Raw genomic sequence first — 17,541 nt, forward strand, 5'->3', positions numbered from 1 at the left:
CGCGGAGGAGACGTCCGGTTCCCCCCCCGCACGGCGATGGCGGCGGCGGCGGCTCTGCTGGTGACCCGGTCTGGTGAGATGGGGCGGGGGGGGAGCGGCCCGGCGACCCCCTCAGCGCCCGATCCGGCCCCCTGCGACCCCCGGCCCCCCGCCTGTGGGCACCGCCCGGCCCCCCCCCTTCCCCGGCCCCCCGCCTGTGGGCACCGCCCGTGCCCCCCCCCTTCCCCGGCCCCCCGCCTGTGGGCACCGCCCGGCCCCCCCCTTCCCCGGCCCCCCGCCTCTGGGCACCGCCCGGCCCCCCCCCTTCCCCGGCCCCCCGCCTGTGGGCACCGCCCGGCCCCCCCCCTTCCAATGCCACCTGCCTGGGCACTGACCCACCTGTCAACAGCCCTTGTCTATGGGCATCACCCCTCCCCCGCCCTCATGCCCCGGCTCCTGCCCACTGCCCCCATTTCCCTGTCTGCAGGCACAGCCCCCTCTCCATTCCCTTGCCCGGGCACCGACCCCCCAAACCCTGTCCCCGTGGCCCCTGCCCACCAACCCCGGCCCCCATTCCCCTGCCCAGGCCCTGTCCCTGGGCACTGCCCCTGCCCCCCACCCCTGCCCCCCAGACTCCTTTCCTCCGTGTCCAAGCGCAGTCCCTATTCCCCTGCCCTGAGTTGCCTGTGCCGCAGTCTGGGTCTGGAGCCTCTCGTTTGGCTACGTGTGAATTATTGCTATTCTTTGTTCTCTTTACACCTGCTGTCTCTGAATAGGCAGTTCCCATTGAGCTGGGGAGTGGGGGGCAGCGCTGAAATGAAAATGCAGCTTAGGCTGCGTGGGCAGAGGACTACAAATGCAGCTTTGCAGTTTGAATTTATGGCTTCTGTAGTAGGTTCAATCCGGATGCCAGGAACTTATGGAAAATGATTTTAAGCCCCCAAATTCAGGTTTGTCCACACTACTAGGTCTGGCTCTGTCCCTTATGGAAAGATGAGTTTCAGAGCTAGGGTATTAGTTCTGGCCCAGCTGTAGCCTGGTTGCTCCTTGGAGGGAGTAGCTACGGTATATTATTCTGGGAAATAGCGTTTTGCTCGGACTTCCTTCCTTTTTCTTGTGCAGCAGTCTCTTAAAAGTAGTGCAAAGGAAATGGTTCAAAAAGTAGTTAATCTGTTCAGTATCAGTAAGTGCAATAAAATTAAGTGTAAGATTTTTCAGGGAAAGGGTAGTACCTAAAGATAACACTGTATACTATATATATATTTTAAGGCAGATAGTCACAAAGCTTTTACAGCCCAAAGTGAAAACAAAAAATCCTTTGAGTCAGCACTGATGAAAACAAATTAAGGCCCGATCGTGCGTCTGGATATGTATGGATCTGCCCACTGAGAACCTCCTCATGGGTAAAAGTGCCTGCAAGGATGTAAGTGCAGGATCAGGGCCTTAATTATACCATAATGGTCACATGTATAGTAGATAAATTCCACCTTATGGTTTAAGAAGGCTGAGGTATTTAGAAAAATAATTGGAAAACGAGCAAAATAAACAGAATTGTTATGGTATATCAGAAATAGGAATCCTGTAAAGAAATCGGTGGTGCAACTAGACTACCAGGGAATAAAGGGAACAATTAAAGATGAAAACGACATTGCAGAGAAGCTAAATAATTTCAGTCTTCATCACAAAGAATGTTAGGGACATATCTATCCTGACCTACTCTCTTCAGGTAATAAAGAATGAAGCCTTGTCAGAGACTGAGCTGTCAAAAGAAGAGGTGCTGAAACAAACTGATTAAATAGCATCAAGTCATCAGGACTGGATGGTACATCCATGAGTTCTGAAGGAAGTTAAGAATGAAGTGACTGAGTTGCTAACAAAACTATGCAATCTATTATCACATTCCGCTACTGTGTCACAGGACTGGAGAGTAATACCTATGTTTGAAAAAAGCAATAGAAGCAATCCTAGTGAACCTTACTATGATGCCAGGTTAAATGGTTGAAAAGCAATTACAGACAATTTTAACACACCCATGAATATGATACAATAGAGATGAAATGGTATGTCTTCTGTAAAGGGAAGTTCTCTCTCTCTCCAATGTATTCAAATTGTTTGAGGTTATCAGCAAAATAATGGATAAAGAAGAACTGGTAGATTAGGACTTTCAAATAGTCCCTCACAAGACTATTAAGAAAACTGACTAATCATAGGATGAGAGAAAAAGTTATAGAGTAATAGTATTTAAGGCCAGAGGGAAGCACCAGATCATCCACTCTGACCTGTATAGCACAGGCCACCATAAACCCAACAACTGTTGTTTCACGGATTAGAAACCACAGAAGAGAGAGAACAAGATTTAAGAATAAATTACTTTTTAAAACATAGTAAAAAGTTAATAGGATGTTGCAAAGATATAGGATAAAGCAATTAATAATTTTCTTGGCTGAACTTCCCTATTATAAATGGAAACCAATTAGAAAATGTAATGTACATTTGTTTTTCAGATTACTAGAATGACTGACTGGAAACTGAAAGTTAACAGATGTTCGAGGCGTGAGCTCTCTTTGGCAGATACTCACTAACTCCTACTTTTGAAGATGAACCCTAACAGTCCTTTTCGTGGACAACAGCCTGCTGTTTTCCAAGCACCTTCTAATAGTTCTGTAGGAATGTTTCAGGCTCAAACACCATTTCGATTTGGTCAGCCCTCTATGTTTGGACAGAGCAGTGGAGGATCTGGACAGAACCTGGGGTTTGCCCAGCCATCCAGCTTTACTCAGCCTTCGGGATTAAGCCATCCAGCTTCAGGGCAAACCTTGGTATTTGGGCCACCCTCTGGGTTTACACAGTCTTATGGTCTTGGACAACCTACCCCTTTTGTGGCGTCTTCTGCACCAACTAGCTCCTCTATTGTTGGAAACCAAGGATTCAGTTTTAAGCCACCTACTAACCTTGGAACTTTTCAGAATGCTTCTAACTTTGGAGTTATATCTGGAGAAGTTTCAAGCAGTGGCTTTGTGGGATCAGAATTCAGCTTTAAAACACCAGAAAATGCAATATTTAAACCAATCTTTGGTGCTGGTTCCGAGCCAGAGAAAACACAAAGCCAGATCATCCCAACATCTTTCACGTTTTCCCATCCAGTTAGTAGTGGGCCTGGATTACTGGCCCCTTTTGGCCTTTCTCAAGAGACCAGTAGCTCTAGTACCAGTTCAAACTTCAGCTTTTCAAAACCAGCTAGCAGCAGTAATTTGCCGTCTTCCTTTGCCTCTTCTGTACCAAGCAAAACAGTAGAGGATGACAAAAAAGGAACAAAGCCGCTCTTTGGAAGCCCTAGCAGCAGTTTCACTACTTTTTCTAGCTCATCTGGGTCCTTGGATTTAGGAGGAAACTTCCAAGTCAGTATAGCGACTAAATCAGAACATGATGAAGCTCAGAGTGAGCCACTTGCCAACCTTGTAAAAGGAATGAAAAGAAAAGAAGAACGAGATCGTTCCCCAAGAGGGCGGGATTATGATGTTGCAGAGGAGTCAGAGATTGTATCTAGGAGTGGTTATCCTCCAGATAAGCGGCCTGTTCGGTTAAACCGGCCACGTGGAGCAGCTGGCTTGTTTAGCCGAACATTGCAGGATATGCTAAAAAGCAATAAAGATAGTGGACGTGTTAAGAAAGAGTCAAAAAAGGAAAGAGTATCTGGAGAATCTGGAGAAAATGAACAGATGTTGGGAGCAAGCCAGTCTGTGTTTCCAGCACCACGGCTCTCAGCACCATTAAAAGAGGGAGATGCTAAAGAGAAAACTGAAGAGAAAACTAAGGAAGGTAAGGGTTAGGAATCAGCACTATTCAGTAAATCAGGGAGTGAAAATGAATGCTACTGGCAGTGGAAGTTAACAGGATGGCTTGCTCTCTTTAAAGTTTTGCTTTTCCAAGGGATTCCTCGTTTTCCTTTTTGGAGACTTAATGATTTCATTTTACATCCTACCCTGGAGGTGCCCTTTGCAATTGTTGCTCCCAACTGTGATTGTTACTGTTGTGATTAAGGCGGATTGAACAGCGCATGCTTTCAAATACGTCAGTGTTGCTTCTAAATTATCTGGGGTGGCCACTGTGAAGACAGATACTTCTTCCTTTGGTTAGTCAAATATCAGTGTAGTTGTCATAAATATAAAGGGAAGGGTAAACCCCTTTGAAATCCCTCCTGGCCAGGGGAAAGCTCCTCTCACCTGTAAAGGGTTAAGAAGCTAAAGGTAACCTCGCTGGCACCTGACCAAAATGACCAATGAGGAGACAAGATACTTTCAAAAGCTGGGAGGAGGGAGAGAAACAAAGGGGTTTACCCTTCCCTTTATATTTATGACAGTAGTGGAGGCTCACCTCTGTGGCATTACTTAATTAAGTTAATTACTCTTCTCAGGGGTCGAAATTGACTGACATTTAGTAGAGGTTGTGGGTCAGTAAAGACAACATGAGCTACAGGTTAGAAAATGGCATTGAGAAGTGTCTAGGGCACACATCTCTTCTCTCAACTCCTTTTGTGGTTGCTATTGTATTTAAGCCAATCCAGGCATATGTTTTGCTATGCTTAGTTTATTTCAGCTGATGCATAGTTGTGCTGCTCTTTAGGCAGGAATTTCTGTATAATGTACTTGGTGTTTGATTTTTGTTTTGCAGGGTTGATTGTTTTTCAGAGTTCCTTCTTGTATTTCTCGCTCTTGTCTCCCATTCTCCTTTGTGTACTTTTATCTCACCTTCTTCTTCTTCTCCCTCGTGTTCCCACTCCACGTCAAATTCATAAGGTTCTTCCATCCAGTTTTCTCTTTTTGTTTGGTATCTCTCTTTTGCTTTCTTCCCTCCTCCCTTTTCCATTCCCTAATTACCTTATTCCTTTACCTTCCACCCCTCTCATAGAATCATAGAATATCAGGGTTGGAAGGGACCTCAGGAGGTCATCTAGTCCAACCCCCTGCTTAAAGCAGGACCAATCCCCAATTAAATCATCCCAGCCAGGGCTTTGTCGAGCCTGACCTTAAAAACTTCTAAGGAAGGAGATTCTACCACCTCCCTAGGTAACACATTCCAGTGTTTCACCACCCTTCTAGTGAAAAAGATTTTCCTAATATCCAACCTAAACCTCCCCCACTGCAACTTGAGACCATTACTCCTTCTCCTGTCCTCTTCTACCACTGAGAATAGTCTAGAACCATCCTCTCTGGAACCACCTCTCAGGTACTTGAAAGCAGCTATCAAATCCCCCCTCATTCTTCTCTTCTGCAGACTAAACAATCCCAGTTCCCTCAGCCTCTCCTCATAAGTCATGTGTTCCAGACCCCTAATCATTTTTGTTGCCCTTCGCTGGACTCTCTCCAATTTATCCACATCCTTCTTGTAGTGTGGGGCCCAAAACTGGACACAGTACTCCAGATGAGGCCTCACCAATGTCGAATAGAGGGGAACGATCACGTCCCTCGATCTGCTGGCTGTGCCCCTACTTATACATCCCAAAATGCCATTGGCCTTCTTGGCAACAAGGGCACACTGCTGACTCCTATCCAGCTTCTCGTCCACTGTCATCCCTAGGTCCTTTTCCGCAGAACTGCTGCCTAGCCATTTGGTCCCTAGTCTGTAGCTGTGCATTGGGTTCTTCCGTCCTAAGTGCAGGACTCTGCACTTATCCTTATTGAACCTCATCAGATTTCTTTTGGCCCAATCCTCCAATTTGTCTAGGTCCCTCTGTATCCTGTCCCTACCCTCCAGTGTATCTACCACTCCTCCCAGTTTAGTATCATCCGCAAATTTGCTGAGGGTGCAATCCACACCATCCTCCAGATCATTTATGAAGATACTGAACAAAACCGGCCCCAGGACCGACCCTTGGGCCACTCCACTTGACACCGGCTGCCAACTAGACATGGAGCCATTGATCACTACCCGTTGAGCCCGACAATCTAGCCAGCTTTCTACCCACCTTATAGTGCATTCATCATGGTTCTGTACATGCTGTTCCCTCATTCTGGGGTTTCAGGAGAAAGAAAACTGAACTCTTGCAAGTTCATCAATACATACTACTTAACCCAGGGGTTCTCAACCTTTAATTTCGGAGGCCCCCACAACATGCTGTAAAAACTCCACGGCCCAGCTGTGCGACAACAACCTGCATATAACAGCCCGGGCCGGCGTTAGGGGGAGCAAGCAGGGCAGTTGCCCAGGGCCCCACGCCACAGGGGGCACCGCAAAGCTAAATTGCTCAGGCTTCGGCTTCATGCCTGAGTGCCGGGGCTAGGGGGCCCCAGGCTGCAGTCCCATGTGGCAGGGCTTCAGCTTTCTGCCCAGGGTCCGAGCAAGTCTAATGGCAGCCCTGCTTGGTGGACCCCCTGAAACCTGCTCACAGCCCCGCAGGGGGCCCTAGACGCCTGTTTGAGAACCCCTATCTTAACCTTTGCACTGGCACCTGATAATGTGATAATGGGCACTTTCTAAATATTTATACAGTAATTCTGTGAAGCCTTTCCATCCCTCCCACCCTGACACCCCAAAGCTTCCCTGGAAATTCAGAGAAGTCTTGATTTCCTCCTTTGCAAACCTCCCCATCTCTTTCCTTATTCTGTCTCTCTTCTTCCCTTCCCCGCTTTCTTCTCCTCCACTGCCTTCTTCAGTAGTGTGCCTTTTTGTAAAGAGGACTACATCATAATGTATACTCACAGTGGGATTTAAGGCTGCCTAGCATTTCCTGAATTTTGAGTGCTTCACTCTGCTGTCTTAATGTTCATAGAACCATAGAATATCAGGGTTGGAAGGTACCTCAGGAGGTCATCTAGTCCAACCCCCTGCTCAAAGCAGGACTAATCCCCCCAATTTTTGCCCCAGATCCCTAAATGGCCCCCTCAAGGATTGAACTCACAACCCTGGGTTTAGCAGGCCAATGCTCAAACCATTGAGCTATCCCTTGTAGCTATTTTATGAAATATACATTTCATTTTGTTAGTTTTGTGACTTTACATATGCACAAGAGAACCTAACTGTTTACATCTTAATTTATTTACTCTCACTTCATAACCAACTATATGTGATTGTGTATTGCATAGTCCATTTTCATGCCTCCACAAAGCTGAACAATATTCTTAAAATACATAATTGCACACTTTGCCAGTTGTAATGAAGGACTCTTCAATACAGGGGTTCGTTAAAGAGAACTTTGAATTTCCTTGCTTTGCTAATTCGAAATGTCAACCTTAACACTGAATTATTGTAGTGTTTTCATTAACTAATCTACTAATAAAAATATGTACCCCCTGCTTATTGCAAACTTCTGATTTAACATCTAAGTTCTTGAGATCCAAAATAAGAAACCACAGGCAGTTCTAGAGCCTGATTTCGGGACTCTTTCAACACTTTCTGTCAGATTCTGCTATTGTGACCCCTTCACGTCGAAATCGAAGCAGCGAGAGTGTGGACAGTCTTGGTGGCTTGTCGCCAAGTGAACTCACAGCAATCCAGTGCAAAAATATCCCTGACTACCTTAATGACACGAATGTGCTCGAGAAGCATTTTGGACGGATGAAAGTCCGGCGCATCTTTACCAGGCGCAGCAAAAAGCTGGCTATTATTCACTTTTATGATCATGTGAGTATTTAATGTAAATTTAAAAATAGATGTGTAGTATCTAAATGTTTGTTTGGGATGTGTACAGCCATTCACTGTGGTGGAGTTAATGGATTTCTGCTCTAACCAATCAACATCTGGAGACCAGACTATATTCTAATCACTAAAGGTGATCCCATCAGATCAGGATTGGGGTATATTGATGGAACGGCATGGGGAAGCCTATGTTGCTAACAGGTGCTGTACCTGTTCTGTAGTTAAAAAGAGGCCTTCAGTCTTGAGCTATCAGCCTGATACAGTACTGATTAGGGTACCATAGAATTCAGCTTTATGTGACCTCCACACAAGGCAATCTTCTGCTGGGGCAGTCTCCTTGCCACATACGGCATTTGGCTTTTAGTGACATCTAGGGAGATCTCCGAACTCCCCGTGGAACAAACATATCTTTGTACATGCTGTATAGACTTCTTTACATCTTGTTCCGATGCTAATTGTCCCTGGTATTGCATGCTGTTTTTCAGGCTGCTGCTGCTCAGGCAAGGAAGAAGGCAAAAGGGTTACATAAAGACATAGTAACATTTTGGCATAAGAAGAAAACAAGTAAGCTTTTATTGTCTGTATTTCTTCTAGGCATGATATAAGAGGGTGACAATCAGTTGATTTCAGTGGAGTGGCACCTGTTTGCACCAGGTTGGAATTTGGCTCCAGAAGTAAAACACTGTTTCTGTGGTGGTTTCTCCCTTTGTGATGGGCACCAAATGCAAAGGCTGTGCTTATGTACAGTATCTGATTTGTACAGTCTTTAAGAAAATAAGATGAATGTACTTGGAGTAAAAATTCAAAAATAAAGCAATTCTTGGTGGTGTCTGCTAACCCTCAGCTTTTTAAAGTCTAATATTGTTCATAAGACGATGTTGATTAAGTGAGAGTGGTTTTCTTCCAACGACCTATTTTTAAGACTCCGTGTTTGTCACGAAGGTCATGGAAGTCATGGATTCTGTGACTTTCCATGACCTCCGTGACTTCTGCAGCGGCCCATGCAGCTGGCCCGGGAGCCACCTGAGCAGCTCGGGCAGCCCGTGGGCCATTCGCACCAGTTGTTGCTGGGGCAGTCTCAGGTCCCCTGCCATGCAGCAGCAGGAATTTGGATGTGGGGGGATTCAGGGCTGGGCATTGGGGTGCTTACCTGGGGGGGCCTCTCCGGAAGGGCAACAGGAACTCCCCTCCATCAGCTCTTAGCTCCATGTGCTGCCTCTGTCTGTAGGCACCGCCCCCTGCAGCTCCCATTGGCTGCAGTTCCCAGCCAATGGGAGCTGCAGAACTGGGGTTTGGGATGCAGCGGAGGCAGCCCTGAAGTTAGGAGCTGAAGGTCTCTGCTTCCCAGGAGCTGAGGGAGGGGAACCTGCCCCAGCCCTGCCAACCCCTCCGCCCCAGCACCCACAGCAGTACCTGCGCCTCCTCCCAAGCACCCGCAGTGTCCCAGGGCCATGCCCTCCCCCCTCCCCCCCCCCAGTTTTAGTCAGGGGTATATAGTAAAAGTCATGGACAGGTCTCTGGCCGTGAATTTTTGTTTACTGCCCATGACCTGTCCATGACTTTTACTAAAAATACCCATGACGTAGCCTTACCTGTTATATATCTAATCTGCTATTCTCCTACTTCACTTTTTGTTTTTTGGCCTTAAGGATTAAATGTAGGTCTTGAATTTAACTGTCCTACTTAAAAGCTATAATGCCTTTATAAAGCACCCATGGATAACCAGCCGATTAGGCACTAGCTGTTGTGAACGTTCCTAACATTGTGGTTTTATGAGTAGCAAGACCCTCATGCTGCCAAACAAACTTTTTAGATTGTTGGGTAAAATTTTAATGTGAGAACTATTTGCATAATAAAAGAGATGGTGTTTTCTCCTTCTAGTATTCTTGCAAACTAGGAACCATCTGGAAAGCTGACTTCTGGGGCAGATATACTCTCCCTTGCTGAATTAAATGTTTGATGTAAGGTTACATGGTGCTGATGTCTTCAGTTTCTTTCCTGTTCCTCTTTTCCTCATGTTTTGGCTACTTAGTTATGTCTTTCCCTTTTAGTGTATTGTGTTAAAATAAGTGTTTAAATTTAATAATTTGTATGGGTCTGTCAGACATGAGTTGTTATGAACAGCTCTCGCAGACGGTGGTCCAGCTTGGAAGTATACGTCCCATGTTAACTTTCCTTTGGAAAAAAACACTCTAGTTAACCTTATTGTAAACATACTCCTAGGATCGAAGTATCACTACGTGGTACTCTGCACAGGGGCTCTCACAACAAATTTTTTGGTGGCCTCAGAGTGTGGCCACCAATTCTTGCTGGTGGCCGCTCTGACAATTTTTCCTAAAATACTTTAGGAAAAACAAATAAATATACACATATACATGTCCAGATCATTATAATTTATATATGTAGGGTTTGTTTATTTGTTTTTTGAAGACTCAATAATACAAATAATGTATAGTTGTCTCTATTCTTTACTAGACCAAAACAGAATAGAAACACAAATAAGGTGCTTTGAACAGTCTTGTCTTTTTTGTTGTTGTTTCTTTTGCTTTTTTGGGTTGTGTTTTTTTTTTTTTTTTTTTTTTGAGACTTGCTAGCTATAAGTAAGTTTGCTGTGAAAAGTGATATATGTATGTTTGTTAATATCACTTTTCACAGCAGACTTACTCACCTCCGGGGACAAATTAAGCCCTGGAGGGGAGGTGGGTACAGAGGCAGCAGGCGATGCGGCACTGGGGGAGGCAATGGGAGCCAGAGGTGATGGGGGCAGGGGAAGCTCGGGGATAGAGCCTGCCACCACACAGCCAGGGAACGGAGCCCAAAGCCACACACCTGGGACAGGGCCTGGGGACAGAGCCTGAAGCCCCGTGGTTGGAGCCTGCCACCCACCACCCCAGGGCTGAAGCCCAACCCCACCACTCCCAGGAAGGTGGGGAACGCACTAACTGCCTGCTCCTCCAGAGGGAGGTGGGCCCAACCACTGCTAGTGGCCCCTGGGCTGCTACTTTGCCCTCTGCTCTCCCAAACCACGGCCCAGGAGGCTGTGGCCACAAGAAAAGCCCCTGGTGGCCGCCTTTGAGAAATGCTTGGACAAATACCAGTACCAAAAGTATTGCCTCATAATTCCACAGCCCTAAACTTCCCCACAAAAAAACGAATGCAAACTGCTGCAGTGTTGTCCTCCTGAAGCTCTGAGAGTGCTTACTTGCCCATGCTCCTCTCATTATGACATTAACTTTGGAGCCTGACTGTGAAAATGGCTTCATCTTAAATTATTTCACTTTTGATCATTTTAGCAGAACAACCTAGCCAACATACCAGATATGTGCTGCGGCTGCCAAAGGCATACGCATGGCCCCAGCTCTCCACAGAGTTCAGATTTAAGTTCTGAGGACACGTGCATCCGAGAATGAGTCTGTACAATGATTATCCAAATGTCTTGGGAGACATTCAGAACACTTGGATAAATCACAATTTCTGATAAAATTCATATCTGTACAAATTTCTGATTTGGGAGACATCCAAAACTGGGAAATCCAAAGTTCAGATAATCAGGCTTTACATTTGTTGACAATCTGCCAAACAACTACAGTTATTGCTCAATAAACCTTTTGTCGGTTCATATTGAACTACATAACTGTATGGATTGTAGTGTCTCATTCTGTCAGTCTGCAACAGAACCAATAAGTTTCATAGTCCTACACTGTGGAATTGAACTGGTGCATGACACATCCTCTAATGCAAAATAGCTTGCAAATGCTGTTTAAATTCACATGTCTGTGACTTCTAAAACCATAAGGAAATACAATTAAAACAAATTAGAACACATTTTTTCAAGAAGTAAATTTAAAAATTTCAGTTGCATGATTTGGCAAGTATCTGACCTCACTTGGTATATTATTCAGGTCTTGGTAAGGGAGAATTTTCATCTAAGGAGAAGAAGGCAGATGAAGATGAAGGGAGACAAAGCAAAGAAGAGCAAAACTATCAGCATTCCCCTCTTCGCAAATCTTTAATAAGACCCTCCACCAGTAGCAGCCTGTCTAGTAAAAGGTATGTTCATTTCTCTAGCAGTCTGGCTGATAGAGACCTTTTCCATGACAGGAATTTCCTATCAGAATGTATGTCTGGTAACCACAATCATTTTGTATTGAGTAAACAAGAAAAAAAAAACAAAGTTCCCATTTAGTCATGGCAGTTTTGTTTGCAGTTTCTGATAAGTTCCTTTAATTGTATTGTATATTTATTGTTTACCTTCTCTGTTCATTCCAGTTGGAATGTGAGTGTTCTTAGGAGCCTCTTGGTCTTGTTAAAATTCGAAGGTTGAGGCATATGTTGAACAGATAATTTTTTCCTATATGTGCAGTAATGCTTCTGATTTCATGCATGATTTGGATCTTAAGATGCCTTATTTATTCTTAATTTGCCTGTTAAGTTATATATCCGTGGCTTTTTTTCCCAATGGGGCTCACACTGTTTTGGCTACAAGACCATAAAGCAACTGCTCTTCTGTTCTTTTCATTGTAATAGGCTTAGATAATAACCACTATAGTTAAGATTTCAAACCATTATAACTTGTGTTTTCAGATGTTCTTAGCTTGCTGAAGTTTTCCAAGCTTGTTCTCTTCCCAAAGGTGAATTTTGTTTAGCTATTTGAGCAAAATCCCTTCAGCCACTTTTGTTTTGTGGTGTGAGAAAAATAAAATGTTGTACATTAAATTATTGTGGCAGCTCATTTTGCTCAGCTGCATTTTAAAACTTGAAGCTCACCATGCAAATAAATCTCAGTTGTAAATACTGTCCTAATTTGTTATGTTTCAGAGTAGCAGCCGTGTTAGTCTGTATTCACAAAAAGAAAAGGAGTACTTGTGGCACCTTAGAGACTAACCAGTTTATTTGAGCATAAGCTTTCGTGAGCTACAGCTCAGTTCATCGGATGCATACTGTGGAAAGTGTGGAAATCTTCAACAATTTCCACAGTATGCATCCGATGAAGTGAGCTGTAGCTCATGAAAGCTCACGCTCAAATAAATTGGTTAGTCTCTAAGGTGCCACAAGTATTCCTTTTCTTTTTGCTAATTTGTTATAAAAATCAATTGTTGGATAATCAGCTGTTATAAAATGCCTGCGGGATTGGGCCTTTCATAGTCTCTGGATATATTTGTGTCGGTATGGAATATGGTCCTAATGGAATAACCTGTTGTGTTTCTGGGTAGCATTCCAACATGTAAGATACCATCTATTCAAGACTGAATAGTCTGTCAAGCGATTTTACTAGCCAAACACTCTAGTTCTTTAGTATTATACGAAAAAGTTTGTTGCAGTCAGGAACAGAATCAAACTATCATACTGTGTGCTATATCTTGAACTGCTGCATGCAGTATGTCCCATGGCTGTCCAAATTTGAGACTTTTTTCAGATCTGTCTAGGGGATTTAGATACATAACTTCCACTTAAATTAATTACGCGTTTATGTAAATGAGTTGTCTAAATGCTCAAGACTGCACTGACCGTCATAACTGTAATGTACAGAAGTATAACATTGCTGACAGGATCACATTTCCAGAATGGTTTTAGACAATAATGTGAGATGTATGTTAAGAGTAGAAATCCAGGCAAATGTATATTCTCTTTGGCTTGCAGTCCCTCTTATTTTCACAGTGTCCAGTAGAGTATCACTGATCAAATCTGTTGTTTATTTCTAGTTCTCCAGCTAAGAAATCTGCTCTTACAAAGTCGCTGCAGTTTGAGGCAGACCCTTTTGATTCTGGGACTGAAGGGCAGAACTCTGAGAGTTTGGCTGTATCAGCATCCTCTGTCAGTAACCTGATAGGCTCAGTGGCCGAGACCTCTGAAGACAAATATCGCCTTCTGGACCAAAGGGATAAAATAATGCGTCAAGGTAACATTGGTAATTGTGCGTGTGTAGATGAGGATAATCAAATGTAATGCTGATTGTTGTAGGAACTAGGAAGGAATTCTTTCTCTGTCAAAATATGGCCTTTTTCTGTGGCATCCAGCATTGGCCACTAGTAGAGGTAGGACCTGATGGACCAATGGTTTGATCTGCCCTAGCAAATCTCGTATCCTACTTGTAACTCTTGAGAGTCTTATTTTAAACTTGGACACTACAAATCTAGAAGTTCAACATCTATAAAGCTGCATCCTCAGGGGGGGCAGCTCAACTACTCAAATGACAATAAAATACCTGAGCTCAGATCCCAAGAGGGTAAACTTTTACCTTTATTTTTCATTTATTTTGTTGTATTTAATAAAACTGGTTTATGATAAAAATGACACATTGCTTCTGAGACGTAAGAATGTTATTTTATAATTTTGTAGAGTTTTTACCATTAGGACATTTGTATTAGCTAGATCCTTATTAGGCTTGTCTGATGAGATCAACAGAATCTCTCTATCATTTACTAGGGAGAGAAACTAGGCAATGAAGTATTATGAAATCTGCTTACATTATTTAAAATCTTTTTTTCTGCTGGAAAGGGACTCTCGAGTGAGGTAAATGAGTACAATGTCTGCGTATGAAACCAAAGAGGTTAGACTCTGGATTCTCAGTTACCATGGTGGATGGTTGTGCTGTAAGAATCTGCATAGAACAGCCTATAAAATAGCATGGTTTTCTCCTCCTGTCAGAGGGACTGCTCTGTTTAGGTAGACTTGTTTCTCATAGTCCTTACAACATTCCATGTTTCTTTATTGCACATGGATATCTGTTCTGACGAGTAAGTATCAGATAGTATCCCTGTCAAAAGAATGTTTATGCATACTTTATTGGCATGTACTATATAAAAGAGGCATTAGTTTAGGATATTTTAAACATTTCTCAAACCACGGAATTGTATGGGAGCTAACTTTTGAGTGCAGCTACAAGGCTAAAGTGCATTGAAGGAGTAAAGATACGTATTACACAGATCAGAAATTGTAAGAGAGTCCATTCTTAAAAGCCTGTCTTTTATATTTGAGAAGGGATCAGTGGATTCTCTAGGGAACTATCTAAATGCCATGTTAGTAGTTTCATATTAAACTTGTTTTACTACTGTATTTGTGTAATGTTATTGGAGCAAAAGTCTTAGCAAATAGACACTAGTTTTTGTGTGTGTTTGATCTGGAAATCTTACATTGGTAAGCAATAAATAGTCAGCACATGGGTTTATAGGGGCATGACTCTAAACTTAATTTGGAGCCATGGAATGTTTACCTCATATGGATTGAGCTGCTTCATGGTGCTATGCATACCAGCATCTTTCTGGTGGCGCCATTAGTTTCTGAAAGACCTGCACATTTAAAGAAAAAACAACCTGCATGTTTTTAGTGACGAAGATATCCTTTTGAAAGTGGATTGTTACAGTACTGAGTGCAGACAGCGAAAAATGTCTGTGTTGCTGAAGCGTTTAAATGCAGTAAAACTGCTGAGTAAAAGGGTATGTTGTTCAAGTGGACTCTGCAAGGAAAAGGGGTATGTTGGCATAGCAAGATTACAGGAATGGGGAGCAAGACAATGGATCAAGTACTACATGCTTGGCCCTAAATTACAGGCTTCCCTGAGGCAGAGTGACTAGTCACCAATTTCTTATGCATGTAGATGCCTTTTCCCTCATCCTTTCTATAACTTGGCTTTGCATGGGGGAAGATGCATAATTTAGTCTTAAGAGTCATGTGAACTGCCATTTATCTCTCTGTTGTGTCAGCTCTGCAGCCTAATGATTATTTGAATATGACCTATTACTCAGCTCATCATATCAAAAACATCTATCTGCCCTTGGATTTTGTCTAGAGCAGTGGGTCTCAATCAAGGATATGTGTACCCCTGCGGGTACGCAGAGGTCTTTCAGGGCATACTTCAACTCATCCAGATACTTGTCTAGTTTTACAGCAGGCTATGTAAAACGCACTAGCAAAGTCAGGACAAACTAAAATATCATCCAATGACCTGGTTTTACTTCTCTATATACTTTACACTGCAATACAAGTACAATATTTGTATTCCAATCGATTTATTTTATAATTACATGGTAAAAATGAGAAAGTAATTACTTTTTCAGTAATAGCGTGTTGTGACACTTATGTCTGATTTTTGTAAGCAGGCAGTTTTTAAGTGATGTGTAACTTGTGGTATGCAAGACAAATCAGACTCCTGAAATGAGTACAGTAGTATGGAAAGGTTGAGAACTACTGGTCCAGAGTACCCCTACCCCTTTTTCCCCCACGTGTCCCAGTCTGGCCCTCCCAGGGGCTGCGGGGGGCCATGCCTGCAAATGGTCAACGTCAGCAAAATGTCTCACGGTCCGCAATCAGATTACCCTGTTGGGCTATAGGTTGCCCACCACTGGGCTAGGCAGAGTGATAGATGCAAAGTCACTGAAGAAGAGGAATCCACTGTCAGGTCACCCACTGTTAGTGCCTGAATGATCTTAGTTACCCTCTACATTTGTTCAGTACAGTGTACTGTCAGCACTCTAGTAAATAATAAAGAGTGGATGTTTGGGTTCCTGCTGAAACATGGCATACCTAGGGCTGTAATCTGATTTGATTATATCTGGGTGATGTACATCAGTTGGAAATGAAGGAGCAGGACACTTAACCGTTGTTTTTGTTTAACACTTGTTTAGCTCGAGTAAAAAGGACCGATCTAGGCAAAGCTAAAACATTTGTTGGAACGTGCCCAGACATGTGTCCTGAAAAAGAACGCTATATGAGGGAGACAAGGAACCAGCTCAGTATCTTTGAAGTGGTCCCAGGATCTGACAAGGTACCAGCCTCTATGTACTGACTGCTGCTGTTGTGATTGTTTATTTGCTGTCATTGAATTGTCAGTTAAGCTGTCAACACTGTGCAATATATTTCTGGTTTAATTCTGATGAAAATTTCTAGGGACCAATGACTCTAGATCCCAGAACTTAAATATGAACTGGGTTTTTTACAAAGAAATCCCTTGTTTGTTTGTAGATGCACAGATAGTAAAACCCTTTCCAAGGCTGCAGTACGGGTATATAAAATTCCCCATTACAGGGGAAAAGCTCTCTTTTAAATTGATAATAGGTTATTGTAACAATTATAGACTCATAGGTGTGACAGGTTGCTCCCTCTCCCCCAGCGTGCCCCCTGATGTACTGGGGATCCACTGAGCCCTCCCGTTCCTCCAGCCTGGGCTCGCTCACTCTGTCTTGCTGTGCCAGGCCCTCAAGCCTCCTCTGGCACACACATAGGTAAGGCAACACCCAGCTGTAAAAGAACACAGAAGCTCAGATCAGCTCTGTGTGGGAAAATTCAGTTCAGGGATTGCCCAGCACTCAAGTGCACACCCGCTCCATGAGTGTAAACCCAAAATTGTATTGTCTTGTGCTGCACCCAAATCTGTACCAGCATAAGCTCATGAAAATCACCCCCTCCCTCAATGTGGAGGAAGATGTGCACAGCTTTTTGCCCTCCAGTTATGAATTGCGCAAACTGGTTTATAGGAAACAAAAACAAGTTTATTAACTACAAAGAACAGATTTTAAGTGATTATAAGGGATAGCAAGCAGATCAAAGTAGATTACTTGAGAAAATAAAGCAAACACACCAACTAAGCTTAATACACTAAAGAAACTGGCTACAAGTAATAATTTCTCACCCTGTTGTTTTAAGCAGGTTGCAAAGACTCTTGAAGAACAACTTCTTTTGCTTGCAGCTTAGAACTCCAGATATTCCTTTCATGGGCCAGACACCTTCTAGCCTGGGTCCATTCTTCCCTTCCCCAGATCAGTCTTGGGTGTTTCCAGCAGTCGTCTTGGGCAGGGATTCAGTGAAGAACCGACCCTGATTACCTCACTTCCCTGCCTTAAATAGGATTTAAATATGGCCGGAATCCTTTGTCTCTCTGTGATTTCCCGCCTCTGTGGAAAAATGCTAGTAGTCCAAGATGGAATCTAG

At 43.5% G+C, this 17,541-nt stretch overlaps 1 protein-coding gene across 4 annotated transcripts in view; it reads left to right on the forward strand.

Moving 5' to 3' along the window:
* Window positions 1-24: 24 nt before the first annotated feature.
* MCM3AP (minichromosome maintenance complex component 3 associated protein) overlaps window positions 25-17,541 on the forward strand; it is a 79,031-nt gene continuing 61,514 nt past the window's right edge. For all 4 annotated transcript variants that reach the window (XR_013347576.1, XM_077830651.1, XM_077830653.1 and 1 more), the window contains exons 1-7: window positions 25-73; window positions 2,484-3,798; window positions 7,379-7,599; window positions 8,100-8,178; window positions 11,517-11,664; window positions 13,317-13,513; window positions 16,239-16,378. Coding sequence is in view for 3 of the 4 variants with exons in the window: in XM_077830651.1 (XP_077686777.1) it covers window positions 2,577-3,798; window positions 7,379-7,599; window positions 8,100-8,178; window positions 11,517-11,664; window positions 13,317-13,513; window positions 16,239-16,378 (2,007 nt within the window). In the remaining variant the exon portion in view is untranslated. The remainder of the gene's footprint in view (window positions 74-2,483; window positions 3,799-7,378; window positions 7,600-8,099; window positions 8,179-11,516; window positions 11,665-13,316; window positions 13,514-16,238; window positions 16,379-17,541) is intronic.

This window comes from Eretmochelys imbricata, chromosome 11, assembly GCF_965152235.1.
Source record: "Eretmochelys imbricata isolate rEreImb1 chromosome 11, rEreImb1.hap1, whole genome shotgun sequence".
In the NCBI taxonomy this organism is placed as follows: Eukaryota; Metazoa; Chordata; order Testudines; family Cheloniidae; genus Eretmochelys; species Eretmochelys imbricata.